This window comes from Pseudonaja textilis, chromosome 2 (assembly GCF_049901715.1).
Source record: "Pseudonaja textilis isolate UNSWEBS1 chromosome 2, rPseTex1.2, whole genome shotgun sequence".
NCBI lineage: Eukaryota > Metazoa > Chordata > Lepidosauria > Squamata > Elapidae > Pseudonaja > Pseudonaja textilis.
The window spans coordinates 96,332,469-96,346,177 of NC_141991.1; the positions used below are offsets into that span (position 1 = coordinate 96,332,469).

Here is a 13,709-nt window from a genome sequence, read left to right on the forward strand (position 1 = left end):
TGGCTTGATGTCCAGAATCAATAGCTCATAAAATGGCTTGTTCAGTTTCAGCTTTGTTTCATAAATCAGCAATTATGGTCTATAAAGTATATAATTAATGGTTTAGCTTGTATAATTCAACCAGTAATGGTTTATTCAGTAAATTTAGTAAATTGTAATCTATTTACTACGTCACTCAAGTATTCAAAGAGATAATCCTGTTGTATCTGCTGTGAAGAAGATGGGATATTTACGATATGAGGTGCCTTAAGAATGAGTTTTCCCCTTCTCATGACATTAGTATTTAGGGGCATTTAGAGAAGTATGAACACATATGCTTGATCTGGTTACTGAATTAAGCCATTTTTTTTCTGGATATGTACAATATTGTAGCATCAATTAAGACCCATGGTGGCACAGTGGTTAGAATGCAGTACTGCAGGCTAACTCCCTGCTCGCTCCAGGAGTTCAATCTTGGCCCGCTCAAGGTTGACTCAGCTTTCCAAAGTCAGTAAAATGAGGAGCCAGATTGTTGGGGGCAATATGCTGACTCTGTAAACCGCTTAGAAGGCTGTAAAGCACTGTGAAGTGGCATGTAAGTCTAAGTGCTATTGCTATCAATTAACCACACCAAAGACTCAATTCACTAAACACCAAAACTAAGCTAGCTAACCAAGTTTTGCTATCATGTAAATGGGACAGTTCTTTGCATGTTGGGGAAGATGACCAATTTAGCCATCTAAACTTAAGTAAACCTTTTCCCAACTTGCATTTCTTCCTTGTTCATTCTGAGAAATACCTCCTACATTAGAGCGTTCTTAATATTGCTATACCATATAACTGCACTGATATAGATGTAGTGCAGGGTTGTTAAACTCACGGCCCATGGGCCGGATGCATCATGCGCTGGCCATGCCACGCCCGGTTTAGTGAAGGGGGAAAAGTCCCTATACATCACTTGACAACACTGTGACAATGCAAGTTTGACACCCCTGATGTAGTGTATTTTAGTCAAGTGTCAGGATTCCAGCAATCACTCTAATTAAATCATGATTCTCAAGCCAAACTTCAAAAAAAACCTCAAAGGGTTCATTAGAGATGACATACAGGGCAGTGCCAGGATGTCGCCTCTAATTAATCCTTTGAAGTTTTTTGAAGTTTGGCTTGAGAATCATGATTTAATTAGAGTGATTGCTGGAATCCTGACAGCAAGCCAATTCTGGCATACATAATTTACAGTTACCTGTGACCCTGTTTCCCCCCCTCCCCCTGGTGTCTCATAAACCAGATTCTCCAGTTGAGCACATTCACAAGCTGGGTGTCATCCTTCACATTCTCCAATTAAATATATTTACGGGCAAAAATTCTGGTATTTTAGTTACAGTCTTTTAAAGATAAGAATTGGAATGTACTTTCGCTTTCAACTGTACTTCCAGATTTAGTTCCTCCCTTCCTTTTTTATGGCAACTACTAAAACAGGCATAGGAGCAAAACAAATTGAGTGCAGATATAGAATTTAGGCAGGGGTGGGATTAAAACTTTTTAACAACCGGTTCTGTGGGTGTGGCTTAGTTGGTAGGCATGGCTTGGTGGTCATGTGACCAGGTGGGCGTGGCTTGGTCATGTTAATGGCTGGGTGTGGCCAACTCAATATCACACACATCGAGGCACGCTTCTCTTCGCCTGGCCTCTCATGACTGTGGGGATGCTGCAACAGTCGTAAGTGTGAAAAATGGTCATAAGTCACTTTGTTCAGTGCCATTGTAGCTTTGAATGATCACTCCACACAAGCAAAGTACCAGCAAAGGAGGGAAAAATAACTCCAGATACATTCCTGAGACAGGAAGTCTAGTCCTGCCAAGAATGTAATAAGGGTTAACGGAGAGGTAGTTTCTGTAAGCAACACCAGAATGTTTTCTTCCTCCCTCCCTTACAGGATTAGGCCAGTAATTTCGTCTAACAACTGGTTCTCCAAACTGCTTAGAATGTTAACTGGTTCTAGCGAATAGATGCAAATTGGTAAAAAACCACCCCTGCATTTAGGGTTGCAAAAAACCCCTAAGCTTGGTTGGATTTTCTGCATGGAATCTTGCTATAAGGCGATCGGCCTGGACGTTCCTACTCTTTACTCAAGATACGTCTGATAATGGGTAGCCCTTCCACTTGATTAAGTATTGGAGTTGTCTCCTGTGCCACCTCGAATCAAGGATTCTCTGCACCTCATAATGGGTTCGGCCTCCTATGACCACAGAAACTTGGGGCTCATGAGGTAGGGGCCTCAGGGTCGATCTGACCACAGGTTTTAAGAGGCTACTATGGAATACGGGTGTATGTTCCCTAGCAATCGAGGCAATTCCAACTGCACCATGACTGGGTTAGTAATCTTTACTACGGGGAATGGTCCCAAAAGCCCCAGTTTCTTGCTAGGGAGTTAAACCCAGTATTCCATAATAGCACTGCCCTGTATGTTGCCTCTAATTAATCCTTTGAAGTTTTTGAAGTTTGGCTCGAGAATCATGGTTTGTATAAGGTTGAACTTTTACCTGGTAATTGATAATGCCCCTCCCCAATACTCCTTTTTTTTTAAAATAAAAAATAAAAACTAATGTTTGTTCCCTTCCTAATTGCAGATGCTATATTGGAAGACATTTCTTCTCCAGTGGATAATTTAGCAGCTGAAATCATGCCAGCAGAATTAAAGTAAAGTACTGGGGTTTTTTATTATGTAAAATATGATTATTTAGACCGTCCTGATATCTTTTGATAATGATGGTTTTAATAATTATTATGAATAAGGATAATTCTAAAACGTTGTCAAATTGGGGGGCTTTTCTTTGAAATAAGGGCAAATGCCTCCAGATTCGAGTAAGGATTAGAGGTTTAACATTATTAATTCATTATAATTGGCTTTTTTCATCAGCCAAAGAGCCAGAGAGAAGATCCACACTGGGAAGTATGCCAGATGAATTGATTTTATTCTTCCTGGTGCAGTGAATAAGAAGCAGATGCTCTCTGGCTTGCTTTCCAAACTAGTACAGGTCGTCCTTGTCTAGCGACCACAGTTGAAACCAGCAACTTTTTTTTTAAGTGAAGCAGTCACTAAGTGAAATCCCAACTATGCTTATGATCCTACTTCAGCTTTCCTTTACTTTGCAGACCTGCGAAGGTTGCAAATAACAAGTATTGGCTGTAAAACTACTTTTTCACCACAGCTGTAAATGGCCCCTAAGCAAGGCAGTCACTAAGTGAAGACTATGGTACCTGTTGATCCTAAGGATGTCACTAATTCCTTGGTCATCATTCATGGCCATCTGTCACAGTGTGGATTTTTGCCAATTCCTCATGCATTTAAATGCATTTTAGAAGCAGTACAGGTAGTCCTCGACTTAGGACTACAAATGAGCCCAACATCTATCTTGTTAAATGAGACATTTGTGAAGCGAGTTTTGCCCCGTTTTACAACTTTACTTGCCTCAATTGTGAAGTGAATCACTGAAGTTGATAAGTTAGTAAACTGGTTGTTAAGTGAATCTGGCTTCCCCATTGACTTTGCTTGTCAGAAGGTCGCAAATGGTGATCACATGATCTTGGGAGACACAGCAACAGTCATAAATATGACCCAGTTGCCCAATATCTGGATTTTGATTATATGATCATGGGGATGCTGCAAAGGTCATAACTGAAAAATGATCATAAGTCCCTTTTTTCAGTGCTCTTGTAACTTTGGTCGCTAAATGAACAGCTGTAAGTTGAGGATTATCTGCAATCTATTTTGTTTTCTGCTGTCATTGGGTCATGAAGAATTGAAAGCAGGTGAAGCCCCGAAAGCAATAATCTGGAATAAGAGGGTTGAATAAGGATTATACTGAAACAAAACATTTTCCCCATGAGCCAGAATTCCAGATAAATCTGGTCTTCCTTCTTCAGTAATCCTGAAACTGGGTTTTTTGTCCCCCAGGGAGACCATTGTACGGCTGCAGCATGAGAATAAGATGTTATGTGCTCAGGAGGTATCATACCGGCAGCAACAGGCTGAATTGCAAGGACTTCTGGAAGAATCAAACCGCAGTAAAAACCAGTTAGAGGCACAGCAAAGGTATGCAGGAGAGCTGGAAAGTTTCTCATTTCCTGCAAGGAAATCTTTTTTGTTTGTTTGTTTATTTAATCCTGGACAGAGATTGAAGAAATTTTCACACTTCATTATTGAAAGAGAAGCCATCAGGCCATGTAGGGCAGGGGTGTGAAACTCGCATCATCATGTGATGTATCGCAACGTTTTCCCCCTTCACTAAACCAGGCATGGGCGTGGCCAGCGCATGCGGTGCATCTGGCCTGCAGCGTGTGAGCTTGACAGCCCTGATGTAGGGGTTTCCCTTGGGGTATGTAAAGCTTCTCAAATTGGCAGTTTTAACATAGTGCTTGATCTTCCTTTGTCCTGGTTAGTGTTTTGAAACTCATTAATGTTGGTTTATTATTTCAATCCCGAGGAGCAACATTTTACCTTTTGTATTTAAATAAGGGGTGAGGGTCTTGAGCTTGAAGCATCCTGTGCCTGATGCAGTATGAAGATAATGTTAGTGAATTGTCCTATACTACTTCCATTTTTAAATAGCAATGGCGATTTTCTCTGTTTGCACTGGAGTCCCTCAGAAATGGAAAATAGTCTTTGCTATTAGTTTCTTTAATTCACCCCACTCTCATCCATATACTACAAACTGAAAAATAATATGCAACTGGCAGGGGTGGGATCCGACAGGGTTAACTACCAGTTCAGTCATTTACGAGGTTTGGTGATTTATGATGTGCTTCCTTGCCCGCTGAGAGCTGCGCACCTGAAAATCGTCATCAGCATGCTGCGTGCAGAGAAGCAGCCTTTCAGAAAGCCCTTTTTTCCTGCTTTTTTAACTGCAGCTGTGCCTCGCACAACAGCTGAAGTTGAAAAAATCAGGAAATAAAGTTCAGGTAAGAGCCTGGGTGGGCAAAAACATCAGCAGACATAGAACTGGTTCTATGTCTGCTGCTCTTCAGAGCTACCGGTTCTACAGAGGTGGACAGAACCGGTAGAAACCCACCCTGGCAACTGGGAATTACAGAGAATTATAAGGCCTTATAACTCAAGATTTCAAAAGATTTCTTCTAAGCAGTGGAGCAGCGCTTTTGTAATTTAAGAAAGTGAATGTTTATGATTGCAGATTAGGCTGTAGAGAAACTATAGTCCCGAGTTGCTGTTTTGGTAGTTTTCTGCAGTTGGAGGAGGACTTAGTAAGATCGTAGTAGTTTCAGAAACAGCCATGAATCATAAAAGTTTGAAAGCTCCACTGTTTTATGATAGTAAATTCTTCCTGGATGAAAAAGGGCTCAGGCAATCTTCTGGTTGCACAAAACTGCCATTTTGAGAATTAGGAATTGGATGGAGTTTTTTTCAAGTTTAACATTTAATCAGTTATAGGATCATATGGGGTTCAATCTTCTTCCCATGATTTGTTTGGTTTTGGCCTATTATGTTGTACAAAGCAATTTGTTCAATATGGCATTTATTTATTTTTTATTTATTTTATTCGGTTTGTCAATTGCTTACAAGATAATAGGTATAAGTAAAAACATAGTTATGAATACATGGATACATATAAGAAAAATAAAAGAAACAATAGGACAGGGATGGTAGGCACGTTGGTGTGCTTATGCATGCCCCTTATTAATTATTAATATTAATATTGATTAATGATTAATTAATGATTAAGTGAGCCATGGCTTTGCATAATGTGTGAAGATTTCGTCTGAATTTGATAAAAGATATATTGCCTTTGGAAATATAGTCATAGTTAGAAATAAAGCCTGAGATATGCAAGGCAGCTTCTTTCTGGGAAAGTAAGCACAGAACCAAAAACTTAAAATCCAAAAGAAGGTAGTTTTGAACAATCTGCTTTTACATTATTGGGCTTTCTCAGTGTGATATCTTGATTTCTCTGTCTAGGCTGAGCCAGCAACAGATCTCTGAGCTTAAAGCGCAAGTTGACGAGCTCCAGCGTACTCTCCAAGAACAAGGAAGCAAAGCAGAAGATGTGAGTTTCTCTGAAAATGGGCTTAGAACATCTCAAGTGAGCCTTGCAGAAGGCTGCTCAAGAAAAGTTTCATAGAAGCTGATATCCCATCCACTCCCTGCTTCAGTGCTGAATTCCTTACCAAAATAGCAGTAATGGGATTGGCATCATCCACCTACCAGCTGTGTGGAGCTGCTTTAAAAAGAAGCTGGTCCCATAATCCACCATCTAATTCTGGATTGAATTTTAAATATAAGTTTGGGGCAACTGTGTATTTCCTGTTTATCTCTGCCAGTTGCCTGAGAACAAATGGAAATCTAAATCTTAAAATAGTGGGTGTTTTCCATGTTGTTGTTTTTTTAATGGATGGCATAGTATTTTTTCTCCTAATTATATACTGCCATATACAAGGCTGACTTATAAAATGTTAATGTTATTTAAACTATGGTTTGAAGTGGCCATATCGAACAAAGAGTGCTATTTAGCTAGAATGATACATGCCTGGATATTATGTTGATATCCTTGATGTCCTTTCTCCATGTCTTGTCTTGAAATCCAGCATGATCCCTTAGCCCAGGGGTGTCAAACTCACGTCGTCAAGGCGGCGTCACATGACGTAACGGGACTTTCCCCTTCGCTAAACCGGGCATGGGTGTGGCCAGTGCATGACACATCCGGCCCACAGGCCAGGAGTTTGACAGCCCTGCCTTAGGCAGATCTATATTTTTCTCCTGGGTCCCCACATACCCAAACCACTTTACTAATAGCCCTCTCTTTCTCCTCTCCGACTTGCTGGCTGTGCTGCCTAGGCCATTGTAAGTACTTACATATTCTCTGCTCCCACAATCTGTGCTTCATTCCTAAAATGCACTGTTATTTTTCTTCTGCCAGAGGGTTGGTTGTTGGTTTTTGGGAGCCTTAACAAGGGGTAGTTATTTGGGTTTCCATACCAAGCACTTATACGGGCTGCTTAGAGTTATTAGTGGCTTAAAGTTTGGAATGGGATTAGAAAGATATTTGGCTTGTTTGCTCCTTACACATCTTTGAACTCAGCCTAGTCTTACCACACAATCATGGCATTATGAAGATGAAAGGAGACTGCAGTAAGTGCTACCTTGGACTTCCAAAAGAAAGACAAAATCTAAATGTGTTGATCAATAAATATAAATTAATTATTCCAGTTTACACACTGATAAACTAAAAGGTACCAACATATTGCTATGTGTATTATAAGATATCTCTGAGGAGTTGCGACTTCCCTTACCGAGTCAGCAACTGTTTCAGATACATACGGGATTCTGTGTTGAATATTAACTCACATTACAAATTCTGTCTGTTGGCTTTTGTACTGCCCCCCAGTGGAACTGGTCTCTATGAAACTGAATGGAACTCTTCAGTAACTCTTCAATTATGTGTCTTCAGTAACATAATTGAATTCAGGAGCATCCCATCCTATCTTTTTTATGTTTGGATCACAAATCTGTACTTACATCTAGTCTCATCAACATCCAGTCAAAGTAAAGCTTTCAAAGGCAATTAATATATACAAGAGGTTTCCAGGACTTTATGTGCTGAATGCTATGAAAGTACATAGATTTTAACATCTGGAGTAGAGCACTACTCCTTCTAATCATGGGCAACGGGAAAATGGTAAATTGTTCCAGTCTGGCTTTCTCAGCATGAATACAAACCTGAACACTCATTTCCTTTTTTTCTCTTTAGTCTTCCCTATTGAAGAAGAAACTGGAAGAGCACCTGTAAGTGATTCTATTCAGTGTTTTAAGGTGGGGTTGGAAAAAGAATTCTATGTAAAGCTTAAGAGACTTGCTGTAGTACCCAGAAGACTGTATTTGTCAGCCCATTAAAGCCTGTAGCAAGTCATATTGGTTGTAATACATATCCAAACCAGAGTCTTTGACCTGCTATTCGCAAAACCAGTTGTGTAACAAATTCCCATTTGTTTCACCTTCTGACCAGAGAGAAATTGCATGAGGCTCATGCAGAGCTTCAGAAGAAGAAGGAATGCCTTGATGAACTGGAACCCAAAGTAGACAGCAACAGTAAGTGATTGAAACTTGGTCTTATTGCTTTAGGTGCATAACAGATAGGCTTAATCTTTCTTGACCATGGAAAGAGAAGAGGTGCTCTCTGTAACCAGGATGAAATTCTCAGATGAAATACCCAGGGACTCTGAAATTCCTGAGACTTGGAACAAAATTTCTTTCTTCCCTACCTCACCACAAACTTCCAAACTGGAAACTATAGATAATCACATCTCTTCCCTTTTCCAACAGCTGCCAGGAAAATTGATGAACTTCAGCAGACATTGAAGAAAAAGGATGAAGATATGAGAGCTATGGAGGAACGGTATAAGCGCTACATGGATAAAGCCTGCACAGTAAGCAAGGTCATTTTATTTGCACTGCTACATATGAACACAACAAACACTGTGTTGGCTTCATCTCTATTGCCAAAGCAAGATATATTTCAGTCAAGATTTGTTGAATTCACAAGAGGCTGTCTTTTATTTAAGCAAAGTGGTTATGAATTGTCTGACTAATTCTTGGTTTGTTTATCTCCTGTTACTTTTGTCATTATCTTACTCCACTGTCTTAAGAGCAATAAAGCAACTCTGTAGGGTTTTTTTGAAGGCACTTGAGAGTTTTTATCTCTTTCACCCATGTGCATTTTTCTGAGGAGGAAATGAGATTTCTCCATTTGTCTTGTACTTGTTAAAGAGTTAGGGAGGATTATATGATTGCTAGGGATAATGAGAAAAAGTGAGAAAATGCAGTAAGGTGCTCTATTTTCAGGCTGCTCTGATCTTGGACATCTGTGAGTTAGAAAAAAAAACTTGGTCAAGTAATAGTATATCAGGATTCTAAGTCAAACAAAAATATCTGCGAATCATGATTTAGCACTTATGTGAACCAGACCAATAACTTTGTGAATATTCTGTTTAGTAATGAGGGTGATTCAGATCAAGTATATTGCTTCTGACCATTTCTAGTATCTAGTAGTCCATGTTCTCAGAGGCTTAGTTATGATGGCAGCAGCTTCACTTCTTCCACAGGTCATCAAGAAGCTAGACCCCAAGCAACAACCTCACGTAGTTCCCTTGGAGATTCAGGCATTGAAGAACCAGCTGCAAGAAAAAGATAAGAAAATAAGCCACCTAGAGGTGAGGTCCTCTTCCTTTGGTGAGCAACTTTTCCTTGGCTGGGGCCCCATTTAAATATTTTTGGGTGGATGGTGTGGTGGATGATATAAAATCAGTGGGACCAAGACTTACTGGGATTGTTTCCCAAATTTGAGAGAAAGTTATGGAGGAATCTTTAATTTTTTCAAGGTCGTCATGCTTACTGATTTGTAGTTCAGTGGTGTGAAGTAGCCTTTACTGATTTTTCTTCAAATTGGAAGCCGGCTATATAACTAGTTTACTGGAAATGTGGTAAATGGTGGCCTCAAACATCACAAAGAAAGGACTTGAGGGCTCGTGCCTTCTGGCCTCAGGTTTCCAGCCCTGGTTAAGGACAATAATTGCAGCCTTCCTTATGCGTTGACTAGATTCATAGTTTGCACTAAATGTTATTTATTTTTTTCAGGCTTGGCTTAGAATGACATGTGAATAAATAAGCCATGATTTACTGAGTACTACCAATCTCATGTTTCATATTGCATGGAAAGAGTGTCTTGCTCAGAGAACTGCATCAGATTGCATATTTAAATTATCTGAATATTTTAGACATTGCATGGCTTTTTTCCCCCTGGCCTCCTGAGGTAATTTATAGTGATAATTACCCATACACTTTGTAGTCACGGACAGTATAATACTTGAACTTTCCATACATGAAGGTATTTTGTCCATCCCATTTGACTCCATCTGGGCATGTGTATAGCACACAGTTCCTCCTGTTAACTTTGGAGTCTTGCTTCCTTGAAGCAGTGAGCCTGACGGGACTAATGAAACTAGCAAAGGTCTGTTGCAGATGCCTCCCCAGGCTGTTTATTCTTTCAAATCTCTGTCTCTCTCTGTCTTCTTCACAGTTCATGAAACTTCTTTTTCTTGCAAACTTCTTTTTTAATTGGCAGACTAGGAATCTGCAACAAAACTGAAGAAATGCGCTTTCCACCTCACCTGTTATTTAAGCTGGTCTTAAAATACCAGCTACAGTTACACAGTTATGTCTTAGTTGGGCCAGGCCAAATAGCACTGTCCGGAATGATCAAACCATTCTGATGAAGACTTTTTAAAATGCAGGCAAGGATCTGTTGAAAGCTCTGCTAACATTCTGTTAATAAATCAGGGTGTTGTTTTTTTTACTGTGACTATTCATTTTCTCAAATTCAGTTGTGCTCAGGAATAAATGTAGGTTGATCAGAGTTTTTGATTGATGGGATTTTTGGAAAGCATTCTGAATAGCCCACATTCTTTGAGGCAATCTCCAATCACAAAGGTTGGGACTGCTTTCCCCCCCAAAACACACTTGTGATCAACAGCGCATGTGGAGCGTATAATCCCTTCTCAGTCTGCTTTGCTGGTTCTTTTGTTTTTTTTTCTGTTTCTCATGGGGTTTTTTTTTTGTCCTCCCCATCCTGCTGTTTTCAGAAGCCCACTTTGCATTATAGCCATCCTTCTGTTGCCTTGGTATAGTCTTTCCCAATCATCTTCAGCATTTTTCTGACATGGAGGAATCGTTTTTCTTTCCTTTTCTCCCCTTCCTGAATTGGGCTTGGTAGAATATTGTGAGAGAAAGTAACTACCGAAACTGAAGGCCACGGTTGTGCTTTAAAGCAGGGTTTTTCAAACTTATCTTCCTTTGGATCCCTAAGCGTCTGCAAGAATTTAAGGGTTCCATGAGAGGCTAAGGGGAAAAAGAAATTCATTTGGATGCAGTGAGTTTTCTATCATTTTCCTTTTGATCAGGGATTTGGGGAAATGTTTTTTAACTGATTAAAGAATAAGCTTGAAAAACCCTGCTTTGAAGGGAATACTCTTAAACTCGAAGACCTAATGGAATTGAATCCATCTGCAGTTGCCGAAGGAGGAGAGGTATGTAGGCGGCCTTCATCCTGTGAGTCTCACTTGGTTTTACCAGAGAGGTAAAAGAGTTTCCATCTGTTTAGGGCACACCATTGGGAAAGTGTTTCATAACATTTGAAGGATTGATTAATTTTTTAAGCTTATCTATAATGTTCCCAGCTGACCTGACATTCTTCGGTATTGAAGGGATTGTATTCTATTCTCTTTCTCTCACTGGATTAGTCTGATTTTGAGAAGACAAAATCACAGCAGGAGCATGAAGAAAAACTCATCATCACTGCCTGGTATAATATGGTGAGTTTGACCTGGATTTGAGAAACAGCAAGATCCTGAATGGTATCTAGTATCAGCAACAGACACAAAACGGTCTCTGCATAGAAGCAGTTTATCTTGGCTATAGATTCAAGCTCATGTTTTCATTGATGCTCAGTTTAGTATCCCAAAATTTTTAGTGATCTGGCCAATACAGAATTTGCTTTTGCTGAAAAATGTAAAGGAAGAGAACTTTTTGACACTGTAGGGGCATGCAGGATATTATTAACTGGAAAGAGACATTTAGTAAGATCAAGAGTTCTCCTAACCTCTCAACATTTCTAATAGTGTAAATTTTATAGTACATGAATAGCCGGGGGAGGGGGAGGGAAAGGGAGCAAAAAAATGACAGTGTTAATTTGCAAGCAACAGGCAATTCTGAGAGATGAATCTTAAAATCAATGGGAACTTGTATGATTTTCCATTTTGGGGATTTGAGCTTATGAGAAAGATAAGTTTGTTTGTCTTGGTGTAAAGTGAAGACTCAGATTGTTGGGGGCAATCTGCTGAGACTGTAAACTGCTTAGAGCGGGCTATAAAGCACTATGAAGCGATATCTACTAGATGCCATTTGAATACTTAATATTTTATCGGCCCTTCTGCAGTGTAAGATGCTTAAGACATGGTTATATGCTGATTCAGGTCTAAATTCAGTTCTAAATACTATTAAATACCTTTACCAAAATTAACATTTTCTTCAAAATAATATTAGAGAATTGTTATCCAGATGCCTGACAGTGCAAGTCAATTCTTTCCCCCTGTTACAGGGCCTAACACTGCACCAACGAGCTACAGAAAAGCGATCGTCCAATTCTTCGACAGTCCAATCGTTCTTGGCCCAGCAAAGATTGGCCACCAATACTCGTCGGGGTCACCTGAGCCGAACTCAGCCCTTGTTGCTTTGATACCGAGGAGTTGTCTTATGGATTGTGATCGGGAAAAACTTTAGTGCATGTGTGCTTTGAGTTTAGCCAAAAGGGAGGGTTCATTTCGAGCTCTTACTCTGTGCAGTGGTGTCTGTTTGGGAATTCCAGCCTCCGTCCTTATCGCTGAAAGTAATTTTCCTGCTGCTCAAGAGTCTTCCTTCACTGAGCTTTTGCCTCTGAAACCAGATGAATGGGGTATGGGGCAGCCAAAGATTAACTTTTCTCCAGCAAACCTAAACTTAACCTGACTTTTCTTTCAACACACACTGCTGGTCACCACTCCTCTTGCATTTTACATGACGTGTCGCATTTGTATAGCCTTTTAAGTGTGCCATGTTAAAAGCTAATTTCATGCTTACAGGAAGGATATTTTAAATTTCTGGTAGATTGTCTCTCTCTTGCTACAATGAGAATACAGGCTCACTCTGCCCATCTTGAGAATTGAATGTACAGTACAAGGGTGAAGTGAGGTAATAGCTCTGAATGTGGACTTTTGATTAAGGCTCGAGTCCTAGGACAAGTAGTAATTGCTTCCCCTTCCATTGTTGCAGCACCTAAAGCTCATCAGACATAGCTTTGCATAATGGTTACCTTCCAAGAAGGGATTAGTGCAGAAAAAACACAAGTTGAATCTCTATAAATACTACCTAGGTACAGACTTAAAGAAAAGGGAAAGCTTGCTAGCCTGCCCACGAACCATTTGAGTGTATTCCTATAACTATACTGTTTTCACATCAATATTTAGAGTCTGATGTTTTTTCTTTAAAAAAAAAAGTTACTCTGTTTTATTCTGTTAGTATGCCTTGTCTAATTTTGGATCATCCTTCTATCCTGGAAGTTGTAAGAAGCTGTTTCCTTTTAAAATCTGTTCTTTAAACTTTGTTTTTATTTTTTAGTAAATACAGGTTTACTGCTGTAAATTATACATTTTGTAAAGCAATTTGTTCATCTAGGCAGGTGTCTGCCTCTTTATTTTTCTATTGGACAGAAACCTGGCATGCAGTGATGGTAGGGGGAAAAGGGGAGAATATGTCTGTAGAATCTTTTCATTATAAATAAAGGCTCTAAAAAGTTCTTTGTCATATTATTCCTCTAGTAGTGCTGATGTTCCAAAGGCTAACTTCTTATATCGGTGGTGCAATGGTTAGAATGCAGTGGGATGGGAATCTGAATTTTAGGATCTAAGATCATGTATTAACATCAAATACATTCCAAGATAGGTCCTTTTTTGTTGTTTTTATTGCCATTTACACAACCATTATTATTGCCACATAGGCACTAATTTTTTTGTTCTGAGTATAGTATTTTCAACTGAGAAGCAACAAGAAATATCTCCTAAAAAACTTCATGAACTATTTTTAGAAGCCGCGTGACTTTCCAAGGCCTCCAGTGTTGAAAAAACCCTTC

General features: G+C 39.6%; 1 protein-coding gene across 2 annotated transcripts in view; it reads left to right on the top strand.

Annotated features, from left to right (window-relative positions):
* HOOK2 (hook microtubule tethering protein 2) overlaps window positions 1–13,376 on the top strand; it is a 32,896-nt gene extending 19,520 nt beyond the window's left edge. Inside the window, exons 14-22 of one of the 2 annotated variants that reach the window (XM_087924596.1) lie at window positions 2,610–2,679; window positions 3,938–4,075; window positions 5,954–6,041; window positions 7,743–7,777; window positions 7,998–8,080; window positions 8,315–8,418; window positions 9,094–9,201; window positions 11,287–11,358; window positions 12,144–13,376. In XM_087924596.1, coding sequence (XP_087780722.1) covers window positions 2,610–2,679; window positions 3,938–4,075; window positions 5,954–6,041; window positions 7,743–7,777; window positions 7,998–8,080; window positions 8,315–8,418; window positions 9,094–9,201; window positions 11,287–11,358; window positions 12,144–12,281 — 836 coding nt within the window. In that variant the 3' untranslated portion in view covers window positions 12,282–13,376. Of the gene's footprint in view, window positions 1–2,609; window positions 2,680–3,937; window positions 4,076–5,953; window positions 6,042–7,742; window positions 7,778–7,997; window positions 8,081–8,314; window positions 8,428–9,093; window positions 9,202–11,286; window positions 11,359–12,143 lie in introns of both variants that reach the window. The other variant, XM_087924595.1, reaches the window with a different exon arrangement.
* Window positions 13,377–13,709: the final 333 nt, after the last annotated feature.